The sequence below is a fragment of the Podarcis pityusensis genome (assembly GCF_964106645.2).
Source record: "Podarcis pityusensis genome assembly, chromosome: 13".
Taxonomy (NCBI): domain Eukaryota; kingdom Metazoa; phylum Chordata; class Lepidosauria; order Squamata; family Lacertidae; genus Podarcis; species Podarcis pityusensis.
In genome coordinates this window covers 34,696,624-34,717,940 of record NC_138038.1, presented here as the reverse complement: position 1 = coordinate 34,717,940, position 21,317 = coordinate 34,696,624, and the positions used below count along the sequence as shown (strand labels likewise).

General features: G+C 49.1%; 1 protein-coding gene and 1 gene segment (V, D, J or C); both read left to right on the top strand.

Annotated features, from left to right (window-relative positions):
- The first annotated feature begins 74 nt into the window (after window positions 1–74).
- LOC308460184 (natural cytotoxicity triggering receptor 3 ligand 1-like) lies at window positions 75–12,888 on the top strand. Of its 6 annotated transcripts, none has more exons than XM_080976257.1 (7): window positions 75–1,722; window positions 2,484–2,584; window positions 3,683–4,021; window positions 5,095–5,391; window positions 11,377–11,721; window positions 11,860–11,928; window positions 12,087–12,888. In XM_080976257.1, exons 2-7 carry the CDS (start codon window positions 2,542–2,544, stop codon window positions 12,179–12,181), a joined length of 1,188 nt encoding a protein of 395 aa, XP_080832383.1. In that variant the 5' UTR covers window positions 75–1,722; window positions 2,484–2,541; the 3' UTR covers window positions 12,182–12,888. The 6 variants fall into 6 exon arrangements, with proteins under 6 accessions (XP_080832383.1, XP_080832382.1, XP_080832381.1 ...); XM_080976256.1 differs by having other exon boundaries at window positions 12,084–12,888; XM_080976255.1 differs by having other exon boundaries at window positions 82–1,722; window positions 11,827–11,928.
- A 698-nt stretch (window positions 12,889–13,586) lies between these two features.
- LOC308460188 (tyrosine-protein phosphatase non-receptor type substrate 1-like) lies at window positions 13,587–20,463 on the top strand. The segment is given in 6 exons: window positions 13,587–14,100; window positions 15,198–15,536; window positions 17,795–18,091; window positions 18,967–19,260; window positions 19,366–19,467; window positions 19,626–20,463.
- The last annotated feature ends 854 nt before the right edge of the window (window positions 20,464–21,317 follow it).

The window sequence follows — 21,317 nt, the reverse complement described above, 5'->3', positions numbered from 1 at the left end:
CCACATCTGTTTTTCCTAATGTAAAACAGCCCGGCTCCTGAGGTTTTTTCTTTGCCCTTGAGCAGGAAGAGGGAAAGAAGGAGCTCATAATTCTGTTTTGCTCTTACAACATGCGAAAAAGAAGACAACAGTTCCCTTGAAAATGTACAAAGTCATTTCCCTTGCCTGCATTAAACAGCTGAGATGAGAGGGAGGGCTTTCCAGGACAAATCTTGCTACTTCTGAAGAGGTAGCACCTCTAATACAGGGCCAGCCCACCTATGAGGCAAAATGAGGCGACCACCTCAGGTGGCAGGATCCACAGGAGGCAGTGATAAATTAAAACAGTTGCTGCCACCATTGCAGCCAGACAAGTACTCAAGGAGCCCCACTGATGCAGGGAAAGGCCTGGGGGTCTCTCAAAATTTGGAAGCTGGCAGTGGTTGTGCTGTTGTTTCTTTTAAAAAGATAAAACAAATGGTCATTGCTCTCCTGCTATGGAATGCTATAAGCATGACAGCAACAAAGAGGCTGGCGGCACCTTAAAAACGAAAGAAATTGGTTGTGCATCAAGCCTATGCTGAGTTGCAGATATGGTGGGGGTGGATACCAAACAGTGAGGTAAGAAGGAAATGAAATGCAGAAAAGTGCAGACATTGACAAGTATCTTATTAACACCAGCCTGTTAATGTAATTATCAGGATGTTGCTGAAGTTGCTCACTTGTTCCCAGTTCCTAATTTGCATGGAAGTTCAAAACACAGCTCTCAGAAAATGTAAAAAGAGAACTTTATCTTCACCCCAAATAACCTGTGATCTGCTACATGTCATACATCTCCAAGCCTGAGGGGCAGCCCCCATTAAGAATCACAGTACATTTCTCCAATCAAAACTGTTGCATTGGGACAATGCTCATAAATGCATGAAGATACCCGTCCCCCCGGCAACGACAAACAAGGATCTGGAGATGTGCGTATCACAATAACCTTTGGGAGACTTGGCTAACTACTTAGTGGGTGAAATTGTTCCACAAATTGAAGCATGTACAGAATTCAGCTTTTAATAACACCTTTCATCTTTGGTGCCAACATCTTTTTTCAAAACTTTTTCAAAACACATATTATGCCCTTAGAGGGCCACTTAAATGGCAATTGTTTAGGGAGAAATGAATTGACAGCACCAGTGCCTGACGTTGGGCAAAGGATTCCTGCAATGCAGAGGGTTGGACTAGACAGCCCTCGGGGTCCTTTCCAACTCTTCAATTCCATGAAATCATAGAATCATTGTGGGAGGCAGTGGAAGACAGGAGTGCTTGGCGTGCTCTGGTCCAGGGGTCACGAAGAGTTGGACACGACTAAACAACAATGAAATCATCTGTCCTTTAAACAGCATTAAATTCTGCCCAGGGGCTCAATGCTGCTTTGGGGAACAGCGCACTGTCCCAATGCCCACATGCACCACAATTTGTGGGTGCCCAGCCCCTTTATGGAGAATTTGTGGGTGCTCAGGGGCCCAGGGAGTTGGCACCTATGGGCTTCCAAATAAGCTTTGGGCCGCTACAAATCATTCTAAACAGAGAAGGAGATCTGTGACTGCCAGCTGCTTATGGCAAACTCTGCCTCTAGTTTGTGATCTGCTCTGCCTCTGCCCTGCCATTTTGTGACTGTTAGGCCTCAATAATCCTCAAGGCCGGAAGCAGAAAGTTTTGAGAACACGGCGCTTGATTGGCCATCGAAAAACTAAGGTGACGTTCTCCCCTCGGCAACCATTTTTTAAAAGCAGGTGTATACACATTCTATTTTAAATTACAGTGGTACTTCCAGTTAAGAACTTAATTCGTACTGGAGGTCCGTTCTTAAACTGAAACTGTTCTTAACCTGAGGTACCACTTTAGCTAATGGGGCTTCCCGCCGCCGCGCGATTTCTGTTTTCCTCCTGAAGCAAAGTTCTTAACTCGAGGTATTATTTCTGGGTTAGCGAAGTCTGTAACCTGAAGCGTCTGTAACCCGAGTTAGCACTGTATTTAACAACATTCATATATACCACTTGGTGTTAAGAAAACCTCTAAGCGGCTCACAAAAATATCAAACAGAACATCGTGTAGAACATTATTTTAAAATATGCAAAGGAGACTTTGAAATCACCAGTATAAACTGCAGTGGAACCATGGTTTTCAAACTTCTCGGTTGACAAACGTTTCGGAACTCGAATGCTGGAAGTAACTGCTTCAGTTTTCGAACACTTTTCAGAAGTCAAACATACCACATGGCTTCCGTTTTGAGTTTCCCTATTGTATTGATGCTTCTGTATTGAGTTTTCGGTTTTTGAATATTTTGGAACTCAAACGGTCTTCCGGAACGGATTGCGTTCGAAAACCGGGGTTTTTGTAAAAAGAAACGAAACACGCCCAACTTCTACATGCCCGTCTGGGCTGGCTTGCTTAAAAGCAGGATGTTTTGATCTGACACCCGGGAGTCACAGTTCAACTGAACTTTTGTCTCTCAGGTGCATATTGCTCTCGCATCTTTTCTGGAGAATACAAAGTAAGCAAGGTGGCCCCAAAATGCCCAGCTTCTCGTGTTTGCTGCTCTCCTTGCAGGGTGCATGTAAGTCACATCCCCTCATCCGGAGGACCCTTGCCAGTTGGGGGGGGCTCCTGGGGGCTAGGGCAATGGAGGAGGAGGGAGGGAGGGAGGGAGGGAGAGGCGGCTTCGCAAAGACCAGCAGGAGCCGGGAAGCGGGCGGCCAGGCGGCCTGGTCCTAGAAGGACGAGGAAAGGTTTCCTGTCTGAAACCCTGGAGAGCCTCTGCCAGTCAGTGTAGAGAGTACTGGCCTAGGTGGACCGATGGTCTGATTCAGTATAAGGCAAAGCAGACCAGAGCAATACGTTTGGTACCAGCTTGGCTCAGGAGTTGCCGGAAGTAGGCGTAAAAGGCGCCATCCAACTGCCCAAGGGACTCCACTCCAGATTTGTGTAGGGTTTGCTCCTTAACCTTTGCTGAAGATGTCCCACAAGGGAGTGGAGGTTTAGGGTCAGAGTTTTTTCCTTCTCCTAGATGGGCCACCTTCCCAGATTGACGAGCCCCATCTGCCCCTCACTTCCCTCTATAGCTGGAACTTGTCTTCACACGCAGGGGAAATCTCTTAACTCACTGAGGGTTTGAGACACGTTAGCTGTCCTCACGTCATTTAGCCGTCCAGTCGAAGCCTTCCCCGGGGTGTGGCCGCTATCGCCTGCTGACAGCTTCTTGGCTCTTTTTATGTGAATTGCCCTGAGACCTCTGGGTATAGGCCAGAATAATAATAATAGTAATAATAGTAATAATAATAATAATAATAATAATAATAATAGCCACAGGTGAGAGCTGAGTGACGACTGAGGACCAAAGTTGGACAAGCCACCCCAGAAAAAGCTTGACGTGTCCCACACCAGAGGCACTTCCCCTCCTCTAGCGCCCACAGTGGATGGTTACTTTTTTTGAGCAGTCAAAGGCGCATCCCACATTCAGATTTATAGTAGTCCTCAGACTCCTCTAACCAGCCTGGTTTTTTTGTTTTGTTGTTTTTTTAACCAAAGGGCTTCAGGAATCCCTTTTTTGCATAACTACAGTTTGCAGGAATCTTAAAACTGGCTTATGATAGCTTTAGCCTGTGATGGAGGTCCAGTCTAATTACAGTCTAACAGTATTTCTTGTCCTTTTCAGGGGCAGCCATGATAATCCAAGTCCCTTCATCCCCAGTCCAGGCAGGGCCACACTCTAATGTATCCCTGCCTTGCCACTTCTCCTTAGACCCTCCCAGGCCCATAGACGTTGATTTCCTGATTGTGAGATGGTCGCTGAGAGGAGAAAATGTTGCAAAGTTCGATACCATCATCACAGTGTTTAGACCGAGGGGAGCAGTGCTTGATGCGACACAGCTGCCAAAGGGCAACGCCTCCCTCTACCTCTCGGACGTAAGGGATGAGGATGCCGGGGAGTATACGTGTTTTGTTCTCCATACTCCTGACAGTGCTGAAGGGAAGGTGGCATTGAAATTAGAAGGTAAGGGAGGCAAGGCGGCGGGTGGAAAACCTTTTTTAAAGCACCAAACATATTTCACATTAAAGTCCTTGATGTAGGGCCTCCTTTGTGGTGGTACTACAGAACTGAGATATGACCTCTCAAGAGAGGCTTGACAAAAGCATGCTTTAACAAATATCATCACCATTTATTTATTTATACCCCACCCATCTAGGTGGGTTTCCCCAGCCACTCTGGAAGCTCCCAACAGAATATTAAAAACACAATAAAACATCATACATTAAAAACTTCCCTAAGCAGGGTTGCCTTAAGGTGTCTTCTAAAAGTCAGATAGTTGTTTGTTTCCTTGACATCTGATAGGAGGGTATTCCACAGGACAGATGCCACTACTGAGAAGGCCCTCTGCCTGGTTCCCTGTAACCCCACTTATCGCAGGGAGGGAACCACCAGAAGGCCCTCAGCGCTGGACATCAGAGTCTGAATGATGGGGGTGGAGATGCTCCTTCAGGTATACTGGGCCAAGGCCATTTAGGGCTTTAAAGGGCAGCACCAACACTTTGAATTGTGCTCAGAAATGTACTGGAGCCAATGTAGGTCTTTCAGGACTGGTGTTATACGGTCTCAGTAGCCACTCCCAGTCACCAGTGTAGCTGCTGCATTCTGGATTAGTTATAGTTTCCAGGTCACCTTCAAAGGTAGCCCCACGTAGAGCGCATTGCAGTAGCCCAAGCGGGACAGTTTCCCAGACCTTGAGGGATGGCATAGTGGAGATACAGGACTGCAGCTCTTACTGCATTTGGGAGCGGGCCAGGCAGGACTTGGGGCTAAGAGGATAGTGAGTAACTTAAAGGCCACCTAATGAGTTCATGGGCAAGGTGAGATTTGATCTGCAGATTCCTAGTGCATGTTTTCAACCATGACTTCTACGCCAACTTCCTCGTACTGAGAGCTGCCTTTTATTGTGTGCCTTTTTATTGTGTGGCTTCCGGTGAAGAATCCTGGGAACTGCAGCTTGCTGGTCACAGATCTACAGTTCCCAGCACCCTTTAAGCTGCCCAAGGAGATGCTCTCCTAACTCTCCTCTCTCCCTCCAGCTCCCCCACGCCTAACACTCGGACCCACAAAAGTGCCGCTGGGAAAACCAATCAATTTCACGTGTGCAGCATCCGACTTTTTCCCTGATGGTGTCTCTGTGAAGTGGCTGCGAGGCAGTGAGACTCTGAAAGTTGACTCGCCCCCTGCCAAGCGTGGGGCCAATTACCTCTTCTATGCACAAAGTGTCCTGGAGTTCACAGCACAAATCTCTGACACTGGCGTTACCTTCTCATGCCACATCCAACACCAAGCAGCGAAAGACCCAATCCGTCAAGATATTGAACTGAAGGTGGTAGGTAAGTGGGAGCCTTTCCTGTGCGACCTGGAGTCCTGAAATGCCCGTGCTAAGCACAGTTCCCCCTTAGTGAGACCCAGTTCTGACTCGCACTCTCTACCCTGTTCTGCCTCTGCATATTTTCCTCATCAAAACACTGTATCCCTTTGCTCTAAACAGTAGTGTCTGCTCCATGATAAAGAATCCTGCAAGAACTTACCTGCTGAGGTAGGTGAAGGCCCACCCAGTCGAATTTGCTTCCACACTAGGACCCCTCATGATTGCTGAGGCACCGCTTTCCTGCAAATCAGCTGGAAATCACATTAAAATGGTGGTTTCACACGCTACTTAACATGGTGCTATATTTAGCAAAAAAGGCTTAATGTTCCCTGTTATGTAGTGTAGTTTCACCCTGGGCCAACAGGGGGATACTGTATATAGTTTTCACTCAGGTCTGTAGATAGTTTTCACTCAGGTCCGCGGCAGTTATTTTAGGCGGGAACTCTGGGCTGTTGTGGTTACAATGTTGACAGCCGGCTGCCTATAAATACAGGCCGGCTGAGCTGTTCGCAGTTAGTTCTATTCCAGCTTACCATAATAAAGAGCTACTTGAAGAAATCGCTGTGCCGGCTGCTATGTCAACCCACCACCTAACACTGGCGACGAGGATGGGATTGATGGACATCAGAGCACAGCCAGATGCGGCCAGCCTCTGAACTGAGCTGAATCACTGAGCTGAATCACAGAGCGAAATCACTGAGCGAAATCACTGGGCAGAACCAATTCAGAGCTGACTGTTCTGGGTAGAGCACTGTGTTCCATCCATCGCCCTTCACGCCGGCATCGGAATCATGGCTTCACTTGTGCCTCTACCGCCGTTTGCGCCAGCCTCTGAATCATGGGACTCCTACCTCGCTCGGTTCGACTGCTACCTCCAAGCCAACGAGCTGACAGAAGTATCACAGGAGTGGAAGCGGGGCCTATTCCTCAGCCTCTGTGGGCCTGAGGTGTTTGAGACGGCCCGAGCGTTGGTTGCGCCTGAAGCAGTCCAGGCAACACCATGGGACACGATCCAAGAGAAGCTCCGCAACCACTACGCACCAAAGCCGTCCAAGATTGCTGCCCGCCATGCGTTCTACCACCGGAACCAGGCAGAGGGGGAGTCAATCAACAACTACACCACCGCCCTGCGACAGGCTGCAATGCACTGTGAGTTCCGAGACTTAGACGATGCCCTGATGGATCGAATCGTCTGCGGGGTCCGGGACATCCATCTGCAACGGCGCCTCCTAGCCAAGCCAGACCTCACGCTACAGAAAGCCATTGAGGAGGCTGTGGCCTCAGAAGCTGCTGAACGCTCCGCCCAGGAGATCCGCAAGTCCAGCAGCCCGCGTCTTGCTAGGGAGCCAGTTCCGGTGCATCATGAAAAGGCCAGCAGTGAGGAGGCATCCTCCAGTGAAGACGATGACGTGCACCAGACAAAGCGGGAGCGCAGGAAGTTCCAACAGAAGTCCAAGGGCCAACCGGAATGTGCTGGCTGCGGAGGCAACCATTCCCGTGCCAAGTGTCGATTCAGAGACGCCATCTGTAGGAAGTGTTCCAGAAGGGGCCACATCGCTAAGGTCTGCCGATCGGCTCCGTCTGACACCCCCCCTTCATCGATTCGCAAGTCCAAGTCTTCACTCCAGTCTGCCAAGGAAAGTTGTTTCGCTCTCACCAACTGCCGCTGCCCGTCTGGAACCACGATTGGCCAAACCGACTCGCCTACGCGACGCAAGCTGAACGTCACGGTGCTCATTGAAGGAGCTCCATGTGACATGGAGATCGACACCGGGTCTGCCCTGTCCATCGTGTCATGGAGCACCATCAAAAGACTGGTACCCAGAGTGTCCAAAAGGCAACTCGACTCTCACCGCGTACACCTGAGAGACTACCAGGGAAACGACATTCCCGTGGTAGGCGTTGGCCGGTTCCGGATCGCCTTCAAGGATTTTTCGGGCCTGCTCCGGTTGGTGGTGGTCGAAGGTCAGCGGCCAAGCCTCCTAGGGCTAGACTGGTTTGATGCCCTCGGCCTGGAAGTCACCGGCATCAACTGCATCTCTAACGCAGAGACTGAGGGTCTGGTCAAAGACTTTGCCGAGGTTTTTGACGGCACCTTGGGCCAATATACAGGTACGCCCATCTCCTTTAGCCTTGATCCACAAGTCGCCCCCATCAAGCTAAAGCCACGCCGGGTTCCCTTTGCTCTCAAGGCTAAGGTGGATGAACAACTGGACAAACTGATCGCCCAAGGAGTTTTGGAGCCGGTTGACCACGCAAAGTGGGAAACCCCCATCGTCACGCCTGTCAAGCCAGATGGGTCGGTGAGAATCTGCGCTGACTACAAGTGCACGATCAACAAGGCACTTCAGCAGCACGCTTATCCGGTTCCTGTTGTCCAACACCTGCTGCATTCCCTGGGTGAGGGTAAGGTCTTCGCTAAGCTGGACCTTGCCCAAGCCTATCAACAACTGCCAGTCGATGATGCCACTGCTGAAGCCCAGACGATCGTCACCCACCGGGGGGCTTTCCGTTGCCGCCGGTTGCAGTTCAGGGTGAGTGTGGCTCCTGGCATCTTCCAAAGCCTTATGGAGCGTCTCCTGCAAGGGCTTCCGGGCGTGGTACCATATTTTGATGACGTCTTGGTGTCTGCAGACTCACACCAGCAGCTGTTCGAGCGCCTCCGTGCCGTGCTGACCAGGTTCCAGGAGGCCGGGCTCAAGGTAAAGAGGGAGAAGTGCCAGATCGCCGTTCCACAGGTAGAGTTCCTGGGCTATCTTATCGATGCCTCCGGTCTTCATCCAACCACATCCAAGATCCGCGCTATCCAGCAGGCCCCCACCCCAAAGAACAAAACGGAGTTGCAGGCATTCCTGGGGCTGCTGAACTTTTATAACATGTTCCTGCCCCACAAAGCCACAGTGGCTGAGCCTCTTCACCGACTCCTTAGCACTAAGACGCCTTGGGCCTGGGGTCATCGGGAGACGGCGGCCTTCAACGCGGTCAAGGCTCTCCTTTCTTCAGACAGTGTGCTGGTACAGTACAGTGAATCCAGGCCGCTGGTCCTTGCCTGCGACGCCTCACCTTTTGGCATCGGTGCTGTCCTTAGTCACCGTTTTCCAGATGGAAGAGAAGCACCGCTCGCCTACTTTTCCAGGACACTATCTCCGACGGAACGGAATTACAGCCAGCTCGACAAGGAGGCATTGGCACTTGTGGCTGGAGTGAAGAGGTTCCATGAATACCTCTATGGCAGGACTTTTGACCTCATCACTGACCACAAGCCACTCCTGGGCCTCCTCGCCGGTGATCGTCCAACTCCACCGGTCCTCTCACCACGCATGCTGCGGTGGACTGTTTTCCTGGCTGCCGCGATGGACTGTTTTCCTGGCTGCCTACCACTACCGGCTCATCCATCGCCCGGGGAAATCGATGGGCCATGCCGACGCCCTCAGCCGTTGCCCTCTTCCAGCATTTGTGGAAGACCCGGCTCCAGCTTCATCGCTCCTTCTGATTGAGGATCTTCCGGCAGCGCCTGTATCGGCTGCCACTGTGGCCTCCGCATCTGCCCAGGATCGCACCATCAGCCGGGTGCTCAACTGGGTGTGGAGGGGGTGGCCACAAGGGCCTTTTGCATCGGAGTTCCAGCCCTTCGCAACCAGACAACATGAACTCTCAGCTCATCGTGGCTGCCTGCTGTGGGGAGACCGCGTCGTGATTCCCCAGGGACTCCGTCAGCGCGTCCTGGAGGCTCTGCACGTTGGCCACCCGGGAATTGTCAAAATGAAGGCGTTGGCTCGGTGTTACGTCTGGTGGCCTAATATGGACGATGCCATCACTGCCTGGGTGTCCGCCTGTCAAGCGTGCCAGGAGTCGAGGCCTGCACCACCGGCAGCTAAGGGACACACCTGGGAGACGCCAAAGACACCCTGGTCGAGGGTGCACATCGATCTGGCTGGCCCCTTTCACGGCCGGACCTTTATGGTAGTGGTGGACGCCTATTCCAAATGGCTGGAGGTCGCCCTGATGCCCTCCACCACTACCGAAGCTGTCATCCGGGTGCTGCGAGGCCTGTTTGCAACGCATGGGTGTCCTGATGTCCTTGTCTCTGACAACGGACCGCAGTTCACGTCAGGCACGTTTGAGCGGTATCTTTTGGGACTGGGCATCCGCCATGCCCTAACGGCACCTTTTCATCCATCCAGCAACGGGCAAGCGGAAAGAATGGTGCGCTCGACAAAAGAGGCACTGGCGCGCCTGGACCGGGGAGACTGGCATGAGCGGGTCGCCGAATACTTGTTCGTGCAACACATCACCCCTCATGCGGCCACAGGGAGGAGTCCTGCTGAACTGCTTATGGGCCGCCGCCTCAGGTCACCGCTCGACCGGCTACACCCAGACTTTGCCGTGGCTGAACCCCCAGGCTGTGCCAACGCACCACGGTCATTTGTCCCAGGAAACCAGGTCTTTGCCCGGAACTATGTGGGGGACATCCCTTGGGTGCCAGCCACAGTAGTGGGAGTCACTGGACCTCGCTCGTACCAGGTGGCACTCGAAGACGGACGCTTGTGGCGACGGCACATAGACCAGCTTAGGCGCAGGGTTGGGGACTTGGACACTACCGAGGTGCCCCCAACTGCGCTTGCGGCTCCAGAAGAGACACGTACAGATGGCGAGGCCCCACCTACACCTCTCTCACAAACTGCCAGCGTGGAGCCGAACCAAGCCGTTTCAGAACAGACTCAGACCACTCCACTTGCGGAGGCTCCACCCACAGCAGCGGATCCAGGGGAGTTGGTTCCAACGCCACCTAGGGTCGCACCACAGCCTCAGCGAGAACTGTGTGGCCCTCTGGACTTGGCTACCAGTCCCCGGCGGTCTGGCAGAGTTTCCAAGCGCCCAACTTATTTAAAGGACTATGTTGTTGGACAGGTATCACTGTTGGTCTAAGTATGGGAAATGTAACCGATATGCTTTTGTGCTTAATTGAACCATTACGCGTAGTGCTGTATATAAGGAAACCATTACGATTGTAACTAACGCCTTATCTCGGTGGGGAGGGGTGTTATGTAGTGTAGTTTCACCCTGGGCCAACAGGGGGATACTGTATATAGTTTTCACTCAGGTCTGTAGATAGTTTTCACTCAGGTCCGCGGCAGTTATTTTAGGCGGGAACTCTGGGCTGTTGTGGTTACAATGTTGACAGCCGGCTGCCTATAAATACAGGCCGGCTGAGCTGTTCGCAGTTAGTTCTATTCCAGCTTACCATAATAAAGAGCTACTTGAAGAAATCGCTGTGCCGGCTGCTATGTCAACCCACCACCTAACATTGCTTCCACACTAGGACCCCTCATGATTGCTGAGGCACCGCTTTCCTGCAAATCAGCTGGAAATCACATTAAAATGGTGGTTTCACACGCTACTTAACATGGTGCTATATTTAGCAAAAAAGGCTTAATGTTCCCCATGTTCGGAGATGGGGAGCCTGTGACCCTCCAGATGTGGATGGGCTCCTGCTCCCATCAGACTTGGGCAGAGAAGCCAATGGTCAGAATGGTGGGAGTTGTAGTCAAAGGACATTGGAGAGCCACACTTTCCCTGTCCTTCTCTCACAGGACCTGTAGTGAGGTCCGTCTGGCGCCTCCATTGACCTCGTTCCCCCCAGGCTGTGATGAACTAGAATGGCATTTTTACTCCCTTTAAGGGAGTGCATAGGTCTGACTAAAAATACAGTCGTACCTTGGAAGTTGAACCGAATCCATTTCAGAAGTCTGTTCGACTTCCAAAATTTTTGGAAACAAAAGAGCAGCTTCTGATTGGCTGCAGGAAGAGATTGAACCTGAGACCTTCTGCATGCAAGGCAAATATTCTGGTGCTGAGCTGCTCTTGTGTAATGCATTTCATACAACTGTGGCCTTTAGAGACTGTTAGGTGGGTTGCCTTTATAATCAGCAATGTCTCCCTCTAGTGGCCTTCACCAGACTTGCAGGACCTCAACATCTCTTTCTTCTCCTCGCAGCTCGCCCAGAACTTCATATGCTCACCAGGCCATCAGGGAAGACGTTCTTGGTAGCGGAGTGCCTAGCGTGTGGGTTTTACCCACAAAATGTTACAGTGCAGTGGCTGCAAAATGGGGAGCCGATCCAAGGGAAAATATACGAGTCTGAAGTTGAACAAAATCCTAATGGGACGTTCTCAACCGGAAGCGTCTTCTTCCCAAAGCAGGGCCATTTTGCAGCCAGTTTTACCTGCCAGGTACAACATGAAGCTCTGGAGGCACCACTGGAGGAGAGGATCCCCTGGGAGCCAGAAGGTGAGGCTGATGGAATTACCCACCCCTCATTCCCAGAATGTAGTACCAAATCACATTGGCCAAAACTAAAACCTGCATCTCCAACTGACTCTCCTCCATCTCCAGGATACTTTAGATCACTGTTGACTTGGCTTGTAGGATCTCTGGGACACCTTGTGGGACTTGGCATGGGAGTTGGAGCGACGTTGATGTACCAAAGACGCAGAGGTGAGTTGGGGCTGCTGGGAGTGGTGGCAGAAAGGGCAGCAGAGTCCGTGGGGAGACAAGGCTGCAGTGCTGGGGCACGGGACTTCAGATTGCAGTTTGGAGACACCTGATTATTGCATTCTCTCTCTCCCTCTCTCTCTCTCCCTCTCTCTTAGCAGCCAAGTATAAGCAAGCTGAACCGAATGACCAAACCCTCCTGAAGAAGACGTCGAAAGTCAGGAGGGAAAATCCAGATGACGTTTTTGTTATTTAACAGTCCACGGAATTAAATTTTGGCACAGGGTTGTTCCAGGCAATGAAATATTGTTCCATTTCATTATGTATTTCCTTAAAAATGCATTTCCAGTATGATAATTGCAGGAGGCTTCGTTTTAAAGTCAAGGCGATTTAAATCATTTAAATTCAACCTTCCATTTTGAAATTATATACATATAGTAGAGCTCTGCACTCTTCGGGAATTCAAAGAAACCAAGGGATATTGAGGCTTTTGGGATGGATATTATAATTTGTTAGTTTCAGGGCTGTGCCTCTGCCAACTCAGGGCCCCAAACGAGCCCAAAGAACGCCTGATCCAGCCTGATCTTCATACTGATGACCAGTTGTGTTGTGACATACAAAAGAGTGCCTAGCTTGAGGGTTGGGCTACTGTTTAATTAGGGTTAATAAACCCTTAATGTCAGGAAGGAGGTTGGAGAACAAGAAGCTGCATCTCCTTGCCTCCCTGCTCTGACTGCAGCATCGAGAGCAAGAGGGTTCAATCCTGCCTGGTGCTGCTTTACCAACACATCTTCCAGTCTGCCTCTCCTCTTTCCCCATCATTTCCCTCCCCGTTCCAGTTTGTGTGTAATATGATTTCTTTTCTCCTTTAGTTTTTCACCTTATACGCTGCATTATCTGTATGGCTATATTTTAGCTTCACCTGTTCCAAGTTATGTTTCTTGTTTTCTTGTGTTCTGAATTCTGTATGGAAAAAACAGATTTCAATAAAGTGTTTAAAAAATAAATAAATCCCAAATTTGTAGTAATTCAGATGTAGGAGAAAATAATTGACAGCACCAGTGCCTGACGTTGGGCAAAGATTCTTGCAATGCAGTGTGTTCTTGGGGTCCTTTTCAACACTTCAATTCCATAATTCTATGAAATCATCTGTCCTTGAAACAGCATTAAATTATGCCCAGGGGCTCAATGCTGCTTTGGGGAACAGCGCACTATCCCAATGCCCACATGCACCACAATTTGTGGGTGCCTGGCCTCTTCAAGGGGAATTTGGGGGTGCTCGGGCACCCAGGGACCCAGGGAGTTGGCACTTATGGGTTCCCAAATAAGCTTTGGGCCGCTACAAATCATTCTAAACAGAGAAGGAGATCTGTGACTGCCAGCTGCTTATGGCAAACTCTGCCTCTAGTTTGTGACCTGCTCTGCCTCTGCCCTGCCATTTTGTGTCGGTTAGGCCTCAATAATCCTCAAGGCCGGAAGCAGAAAGTTTTGAGAACACGGCGCTTGATGGGCCACCTAAAAACTAAGGTGACGTTCTCCCCTCGGCAACCATTTTTTAAAAGCAGTTGTATACACATGCTATTTTAAATTATATAACAACATTCATATATACCACTCGGTTTTAAGAAAACCTCTAAACGGCTCACAAAAATATCAAACAGAACATCGTGTAGAACATTATTTTAAAATATGCAAAGGAGACTTTGAAATCACCAGTATAAACTGCAGTGGAACCTTGGTTTTCAAACTTCTCCGTTGACAAACGTTTCGGAACTCGAATGCTGGAAGTAACTGCTTCAGTTTTCGAACACTTTTCAGAAGTCAAACATACCACATGGCTTCCGTTTTGAGTTTCCCTATTGTATTGATGCTTCCGTATTGAGTTTTCGGTTTTTGTATATTTTGGAACTCAAACGGTCTTCCGGAACGGATTGCGTTCGAAAACCGAGGTTTTTGTAAAAAGAAAAGAAACACGCCCAACTTCTACACGCCCGTCTGGGCTGGCTTGCTTAAAAGCAGAATGTTTTGATCTGACACCCGGGAGTCACAGTTCAACTGAACTTTTGTCTCTCAGGTGCATATTGCTCTCGCATCTTTTCTGGAGAATACAAAGTAAGCAAGGTGGCCCCAAAATGCCCAGCTTCTCGTGTTTGCTGCTCTCCTTGCAGGGTGCATGTAAGTCACATCCCCTCATCCGGAGGACCCTTGCCAGTTGGGGGCGCTCCTGTGGGCTAGGGCAATGGAGGAGGAGGGAGGGAGGGAGGGAGAGGCGGCTTCGCACAGACCAGCAGGAGCCGGGAAGCGGGCGGCCAGGCGGCCTGGTCCTAGAAGGACGAGGAAAGGTTTCCTGTCTGAAACCCTGGAGAGCCTCTGCCAGTCAGTGTAGAGAGTACTGGCCTAGGTGGACCGATGGTCTGATTCAGTATAAGGCAAAGCAGACCAGAGCAATACGTTTGGTACCAGCTTGGCTCAGGAGTTGCCGGAAGTAGGCGTAAAAGGCGCCATCCAACTGCCCAAGGGACTCCACTCCAGATTTGTGTAGGGTTTGCTCCTTAACCTTTGCTGAAGATGTCCCACAAGGGAGTGGAGGTTTAGGGTCAGTTTTTTCCTTCTTGTAGATGGGCCACCTTCCCAGACTGACGAGCCCCATCTGCCCCTCACTTCCCTCTATAGCTGGAACTTGTCTTCACACGCAGGGGAAATCTCTTAACTCACTGAGGGTTTGAGACACGTTAGCTGTCCTCACGTCATTTAGCCGTCCAGTCGAAGCCTTCCCCGGGGTGTGGCCGCTATCGCCTGCTGACAGCTTCTTGGCTCTTTTTATGTGAATTGCCCTGAGACCTCTGGGTATAGGCCAGAATAATAATAACAGTAATAATAGTAATAATAATAATAATAATAATAATAATAATAGCCACAGGTGAGAGCTGAGTGACGACTGAGGACCAAAGTTGGACAAGCCACCCCAGAAAGAGCTTGACGTGTCCCACACCAGAGGTACTCCCCCTCCCCTAGCGCCCACAGTGGATGGTTACTTTTTTTGAGCAGTCAAAGTCGCATCCCACATTCAGATTTATAGTAGTCCTCAGACTCCTCTAACCAGCCTGGTTTTTTTTGTTCTGTTGTTTTTTTAACCAAAGGGCTTCAGGAATCCCTTTTTTTGCATAACTACAGTTTGCAGGAATCTTAGTTAAAACTGGCTTATGATGGCTTTAGCCTGTGATGGAGGTCCAGTCTAATTACAGTCTAACAGTATTTCTTGTCCTTTTCAGGGGCAGCCGTGATAATCCAAGTCCCTTCATCCCCAGTCCAGGCAGGGCCACACTCTAATGTATCCCTGCCTTGCCACTTCTCCTTAGACCCTCCCGGGCCCATAGACGTTGATTTCCTGATTGTGAGATGGTCGCTGAGAGGAAAAAACATTGCAAAGTTCAATACCAACATCACAGTGTTTAGACCGAGGGGAGCAGTGCTTGATGCGACGCGGCTGCCAGAGGGAAACGCCACCCTCTACCTCTCGGACGTAAGGGATGAGGATGCCGGGGAGTATACGTGTTTTGTTCTCCATACTCCTGACAGTGCTGGAGGGAAGGTGGCATTGAAAATAGAAGGTAAGGGAGGCAAGGCGGCGGGTGGAAAACCTTTTTTAAAGCACCAAACATATTTCATATTAAAGTCCTTGATGTAAAATACCATTTTAAAGCGCATCCTTTGAAGCGCTGCATGTTAACTCCAGGCTAAACACACCAGACAGGGCCCTAGTTTTATTCATGTATCTGCCTCATTGTGATATTAAGCAGCTGGGCTGTGTCTATTTCTACAAGAGAATAAAATGTGTGGTTGCTCAACCCTTGCCTTGGCTCCCTATGGTCCATTGCTTGAAGCACTTTTCTCCCAGCCCAGCTCTGATAACCAGATTTGAACCATCCTGGAGAGAAAACTACATAAGGCAATGGAATAGAGAGGTGTAGCGAGGAACACCTCTATGTTCACTTTTCTGTAAGACAAAACCCACACACTGCACCAGAACAGGGCAGCTAAACTAGGATGGTAAAGCTAAGACCTGCCACTTCCACATCTGTCATTGGAATAAACCTACCTGTGGAAATCATCTCTCCTTTCTCTGGGTACTACAACCAACTTCACCATGACACATGATGACCAGCAAGAGATCCTTTTCAGTGGTGGCTCCCTGCCTTTGTCATGCTCCAGGGCAGCCTGCCTAGCTCCCACATCAAAATATTTTAGGCTCCATGCAATACTACCTTGCCTTCTCTGGCTTTAGAAATGGTTATTTGCTGAATGCTTACAGTGTGGTCCTAAAAGTCCAGCTGAGTTAACTGAAGCTTACTCCCAGGTAAGTGGGTATAAGAATTGCAATTTGTACACTTCCGTTTCTTGAACTGCTGCAACTGTGGTTTAATGGTTTTTATTTTGTATGGTGTAAATATTGTATTTTTATCTTTTATCTGAATTAGATTTCTGGCCCATAATACAAAATGGCTGCTGATGGTGTGGGACAGAAATATTTAAATAAATAAATACTTATAATTTGAGTCTCAGTTTTGGGGAGCATAGCCACGGTGCTCCCTGAGAAAGAATTTGCCTATATGAAGCACATAACACTGGTTCTCTCTCAGCTGTGTTGGCTGCCATTATACTTCCCAGCATTTTTCAAGATGCATATCTTGATATCATAAATTGGTTAGGGCCGTGTATTACAGGGAACACCAGCTCGCATTCAAGCCTACTCCTCTGGAGATGAGGTTTTGGGGAGAGCTGCAGTTTCATGTTCCATCATTTAGAGATGTTCATTGTAAAGAAACAGAGCAGGGCCTCCTTTGTGGTGGTGCTACAGAACTGAGACGTGACCTCTCAGGAGAGGCTTGACAAAAGCACACTTGACAAATATCATCATCAGCATTTATTTATTTATTTATTTATACCCCAACCATCTAGGTGGGTTTCCCCAGCCACTCTGGGCAGCTCCCAACAGAATATTAAAAACACAATAAAACATCAAACATTAAAAACTTCCCTAAGCAGGGTTGCCTTAAGGTGTCTTCTAAAAGTCAGATAGTTGTTTGTTTCCTTGACATCTGATAGGAGGACAGATGCCACTGCTGAGAAGGCCCTCTGCCTGGTTCCCTGTAACCCCACTTATCACAGGGAGGGAACCACCAGAAGGCCCTCAGCGCTGGACATCAGAGTCTGAATGATGGGGGTGGAGATGCTCCTTCAGGTATACTGGGCCAAGGCCATTTAGGGCTTTAAAGGGCAGCACCAACACTTTGAATTGTGCTCAGAAATGTACTGGAGCCAATGTAGGTATTTCAGGACTGGTGTTATACGGTCTCGGTAGCCACTCCCAGTCACCAGTGTAGCTGCTGCATTCTGGATTAGTTGTAGTTTCCAGGTCACCTTCAAAGGTAGCCCCACGTAGAGCGCATTGCAGTAGCCCAAGCGGGACAGTCTCCCAGACCTTGAGGAATGGCATAGTGGAGATACAGGACTGCAGCTCTTACTGCATTTGGGGGCAGGCCAGGCAGGACTTAAAGTGAGTAACTTAAAGTGAGTAACTTAAAGGCCACCTAATGAGTTCATGGGCAAGGTGAGATTTGATCTGCAGATTCCTAGTGCATGTTTTCCACCATGACTTCTACGCCAACTTCCTTGTACTGAGAGTTTCCTTTTACTGCAGAAGGGAAGAGGGAAGTCACATCCATGCCATACATTTAAAGCACACTTAACTTGTGTGGCTTCCGGTGAAGAATCATGGGAACTGCAGCCTCCTGCTCACATATCTAGTTCCCAGCACCCTTTAAGCTGCCCAAGGAGATGCTCTCCTAACTCTCCTCTCTCCCTCCAGCTCCCCCACGCCTAACACTCGGCCCCACAGGAGTGCCGCTGGGAAAACCAAGCACTTTGACATGTACAGCATCCGACTTTTACCCTGACGGTGTTTCTGTGAAGTGGCTGCGAGGCAGTGAGACTCTGAAAGTCGACTCGCCCCCTGCCAAGCGTGGGCCCAATTACCTCTTCTATGCACAAAGTGTCCTGGAGTTCACACCACAAATCTCTGACGCTGGAGTTACCTTCTCATGCCAGATCCATCACCGAGCGGTAAAAGACCCAATCCGTCAAGATATTGAGCTGAAGGTGGTAGGTAAGTGGGAGCCTTTCCTGTGTGACCTGGAGTCCTGAAATGCCCGTGCTAAGCACAGTTCCCCCTTAGTGAGACCCAGTTCTGATTCGCACTCTCTACCCTGTTCTGCCTCTGCGTATTTTTCTCCTCAAAACTCTGTATCCCTTTGCTATCTGCTGAGGTAGGTGAAGGCCCACCCAGTCGAATTTGGGTCCACACTAGGACCCCTCACGATTGCTAAGGCACCGCCTTCTTGCAAATCAGCTGGAAATCGCATTAAAATGGTGGTTTCACACGCTACTTAACATGGTGCTATATTTAGCAAAAAAGGCTTAATGTTCCCCATGTTCGGAGATGGAGAGCCTGTGACCCTCCAGATGTGGATGGGCTCCTGCTCCCATCAGACTTGGGCAGAGAAGCCAATGGTCAGAATGGTGGGAGCTGTAGTCAAAGGACATTGGAGAGCCACACTTTCCCTGTCCTTCCCTCACAGGACCTGTAGTGAGGTCCGTCTGGCGCCTCCATTGACCTCGTTCCCCCCAGGCTGTGATGAACTAGAATGGCATTTTTACTCCCTTTAAGGGAGTGCATAGGTCTGACTAAAAATACAGTCGTACCTTGGAAGTTGAACCGAATCCATTTCAGAAGTCTGTTCGACTTCCAAAATTTTTGGAAACAAAAGAGCAGCTTCTGATTGGCTGCAGGAAGAGATTGAACCTGAGACCTTCTGCATGCAAGGCAAATATTCTGGTGCTGAGCTGCTCTTGTGTAATGCATTTCATACAACTGTGGCCTTTAGAGACTGTTAGGTGGGTTGCCTTTATAATCAGCAATGTCTCCCTCTAGTGGCCTTCACCAGACTTGCAGGACCTCAAATCTCTTTCTTCTCCTTGCAGCTCGCCCAGAACTTCATATGCTCACCAGGCCACCAGGGAAGACGTTCTTGGTAGCGGAGTGCCTAGTGTGTGGGTTTTACCCACAAAATGTTACAGTGCAGTGGCTGCAAAATGGGGAGCCGATACAAGCGGGAATATACGAGTCTGAATTTGAACAAAATCCTAATGGGACGTTCTCAACCGGAAGCGTCTTCTTCCCACAGCAGGGCCATTTTGCAGCCAGTTATACCTGCCAGGTACAACATGAAGCTCTGGAGGCACCACTGGAGGAGAGGATCCCCTGGGAGCCAGAAGGTGAGGGTGATGGAATTACCCACCCCTCATCCCCAGAATGTAGTACCAAATCACATTGGCCAAAACTAAAACGTGCATCTCCAATTGACTCTCCTCCAGCTCTAGGATACTTTGGATCACCGATGACTTGGCTTCTAGGATCTCTGGGACACCTTGTGGGACTTGGCATGGGAATTGGAGCGACGTTGATGTACCAAAGACGCAGAGGTGAGTTGGGGCTGCTGGGAGTGGTGGCAGAAAGGGCAGCAGAGTCCGTGGGGAGACAAGGCTGCAGTGCTGGGGCACGGGACTGCAGATTGCAGTTTGGAGACACCTGATTATTGCGTTCCCTCTCTCCCTCTCTCTCTCCCCCTCTCTCTTAGCAGCCAAGTATAAGCAAGCTGAACCGAATGACCAAACCCTCCTGAAGAAGACGTCGAAAGTCAGGAGGGAAAATCCAGATGACGTTTTTGTTATTTAACAGTCCACGGAATGAAATTTTGGCACAGAGTTGTTCCAGGCAATGAAATATTGTTCCATTTCATTATGTATTTCCTTAAAAATGCATTTCCAGTATGATATTTGCAGGAGGCTTCGTTTTAAAGTCAAGGCGATTTAAATCATTTAAATTCAACCTTCCATTTTGAAATTATATACATATAGTAGAGTTCTGCACTCTTCGGGAACTCAAAGAAACCAAGGGATATTGAGGCTTTTGGGATGGATATTATAATTTGTTAGTTTCAGGGCTGTGCCTCTGCCAACTCAGGGCCCCAAACGAGCCCAAAGAACGCCTGATCCAGCCTGATCTTCATACTGATGACCAGTTGTGTTGTGACATACAAAAGAGTGCCTAGCTTGAGGGTTGGGCTACTGTTTAATTAGGGTTAATAAACCCTTCATGTCAGGAAGGAGGTTGGAGAACAAGAAGCTGCATCTCCTTGCCTCCCTGCTCTGACTGCAGCATCGAGAGCAAGAGGGTTCAGTCCTGCCTGGTGCTGCTTTACCAACACATCTTCCAGTCTGCCTCTCCTCTTTCCCCATCATTTCCCTCCCCGTTCCAGTTTGTGTGTAATATGATTTCTTTTCTCCTTTAGTTTTTCACCTTATACGCTGCATTATCTGTATGGCTATATTTTAGCTTCACCTGTTCCAAGTTATGTTTCTTGTTTTCTTGTGTTCTGAATTCTGTATGGAAAAACAGATTTCAATAAAGTGTTTAAAAAATAAATAAATCCCAAATTTGTAGTAATGCAGATGTAGGAGAAAATAATTGATAGCACCAGTGCCTGACGTTGGGCAAAAGATTCTTGCAATGCAGTGTGTTCTCGGGGTCCTTTCCAACACTTCAATTCCACAATTCTATGAAATCATCTGTCCTTGAAACAACATTAAATTATGCCCAGGGGCTCAATGCTGCTTTGGGGAACAGCGCACTATCACAATGCCCACATGCACCACAATTTGTGGGTGCCCGGCCTCTTCAAGGTGAATTTGGGGGTGCTCGGGCACCCAGGGGCCCAGGGAGTTGGCACTTATGGGCTCCCAAATAAGCTTTGGGCCACTACAAATCATTCTAAACAGAGAAGGAGATCTGTGACTGCCAGCTGCTTATGGCAAACTCTGCCTCTAGTTTGTGACCTGCTCTGCCTCTGCCCTGCCATTTTGTGACTGTTAGGCCTCAATAATCCTCAAGGCTGGAAGCAAAAAGTTTTGAGAACACGGCGCTTGATCAGCCATCGAAAAACTAAGGTGACGTTATCCCCTCGGCAACCACTTTTTAAAAGCAGGTGTAAACACATTCTATTTTAAATTATATAACAACATTCGTATATACCACTCGGTTTTAAGAAAACCTCTAAACGGCTCACAAAAATATCAAACAGAACATCATGAAGAATATTATTTTAAAATATGCAAGGGAGACTTTGGAATCACCAGTATAAACTGCAGTGGAACCTTGGTTTTCAAACTTCTCCATTGACAAACGTTTCGGAACTTGAATGCTGGAAGTAACTGCTTCAGTTTTTGAACACTTTTCGGAAGTCAAACATACCACATGGCTTCCATTTTGAGTT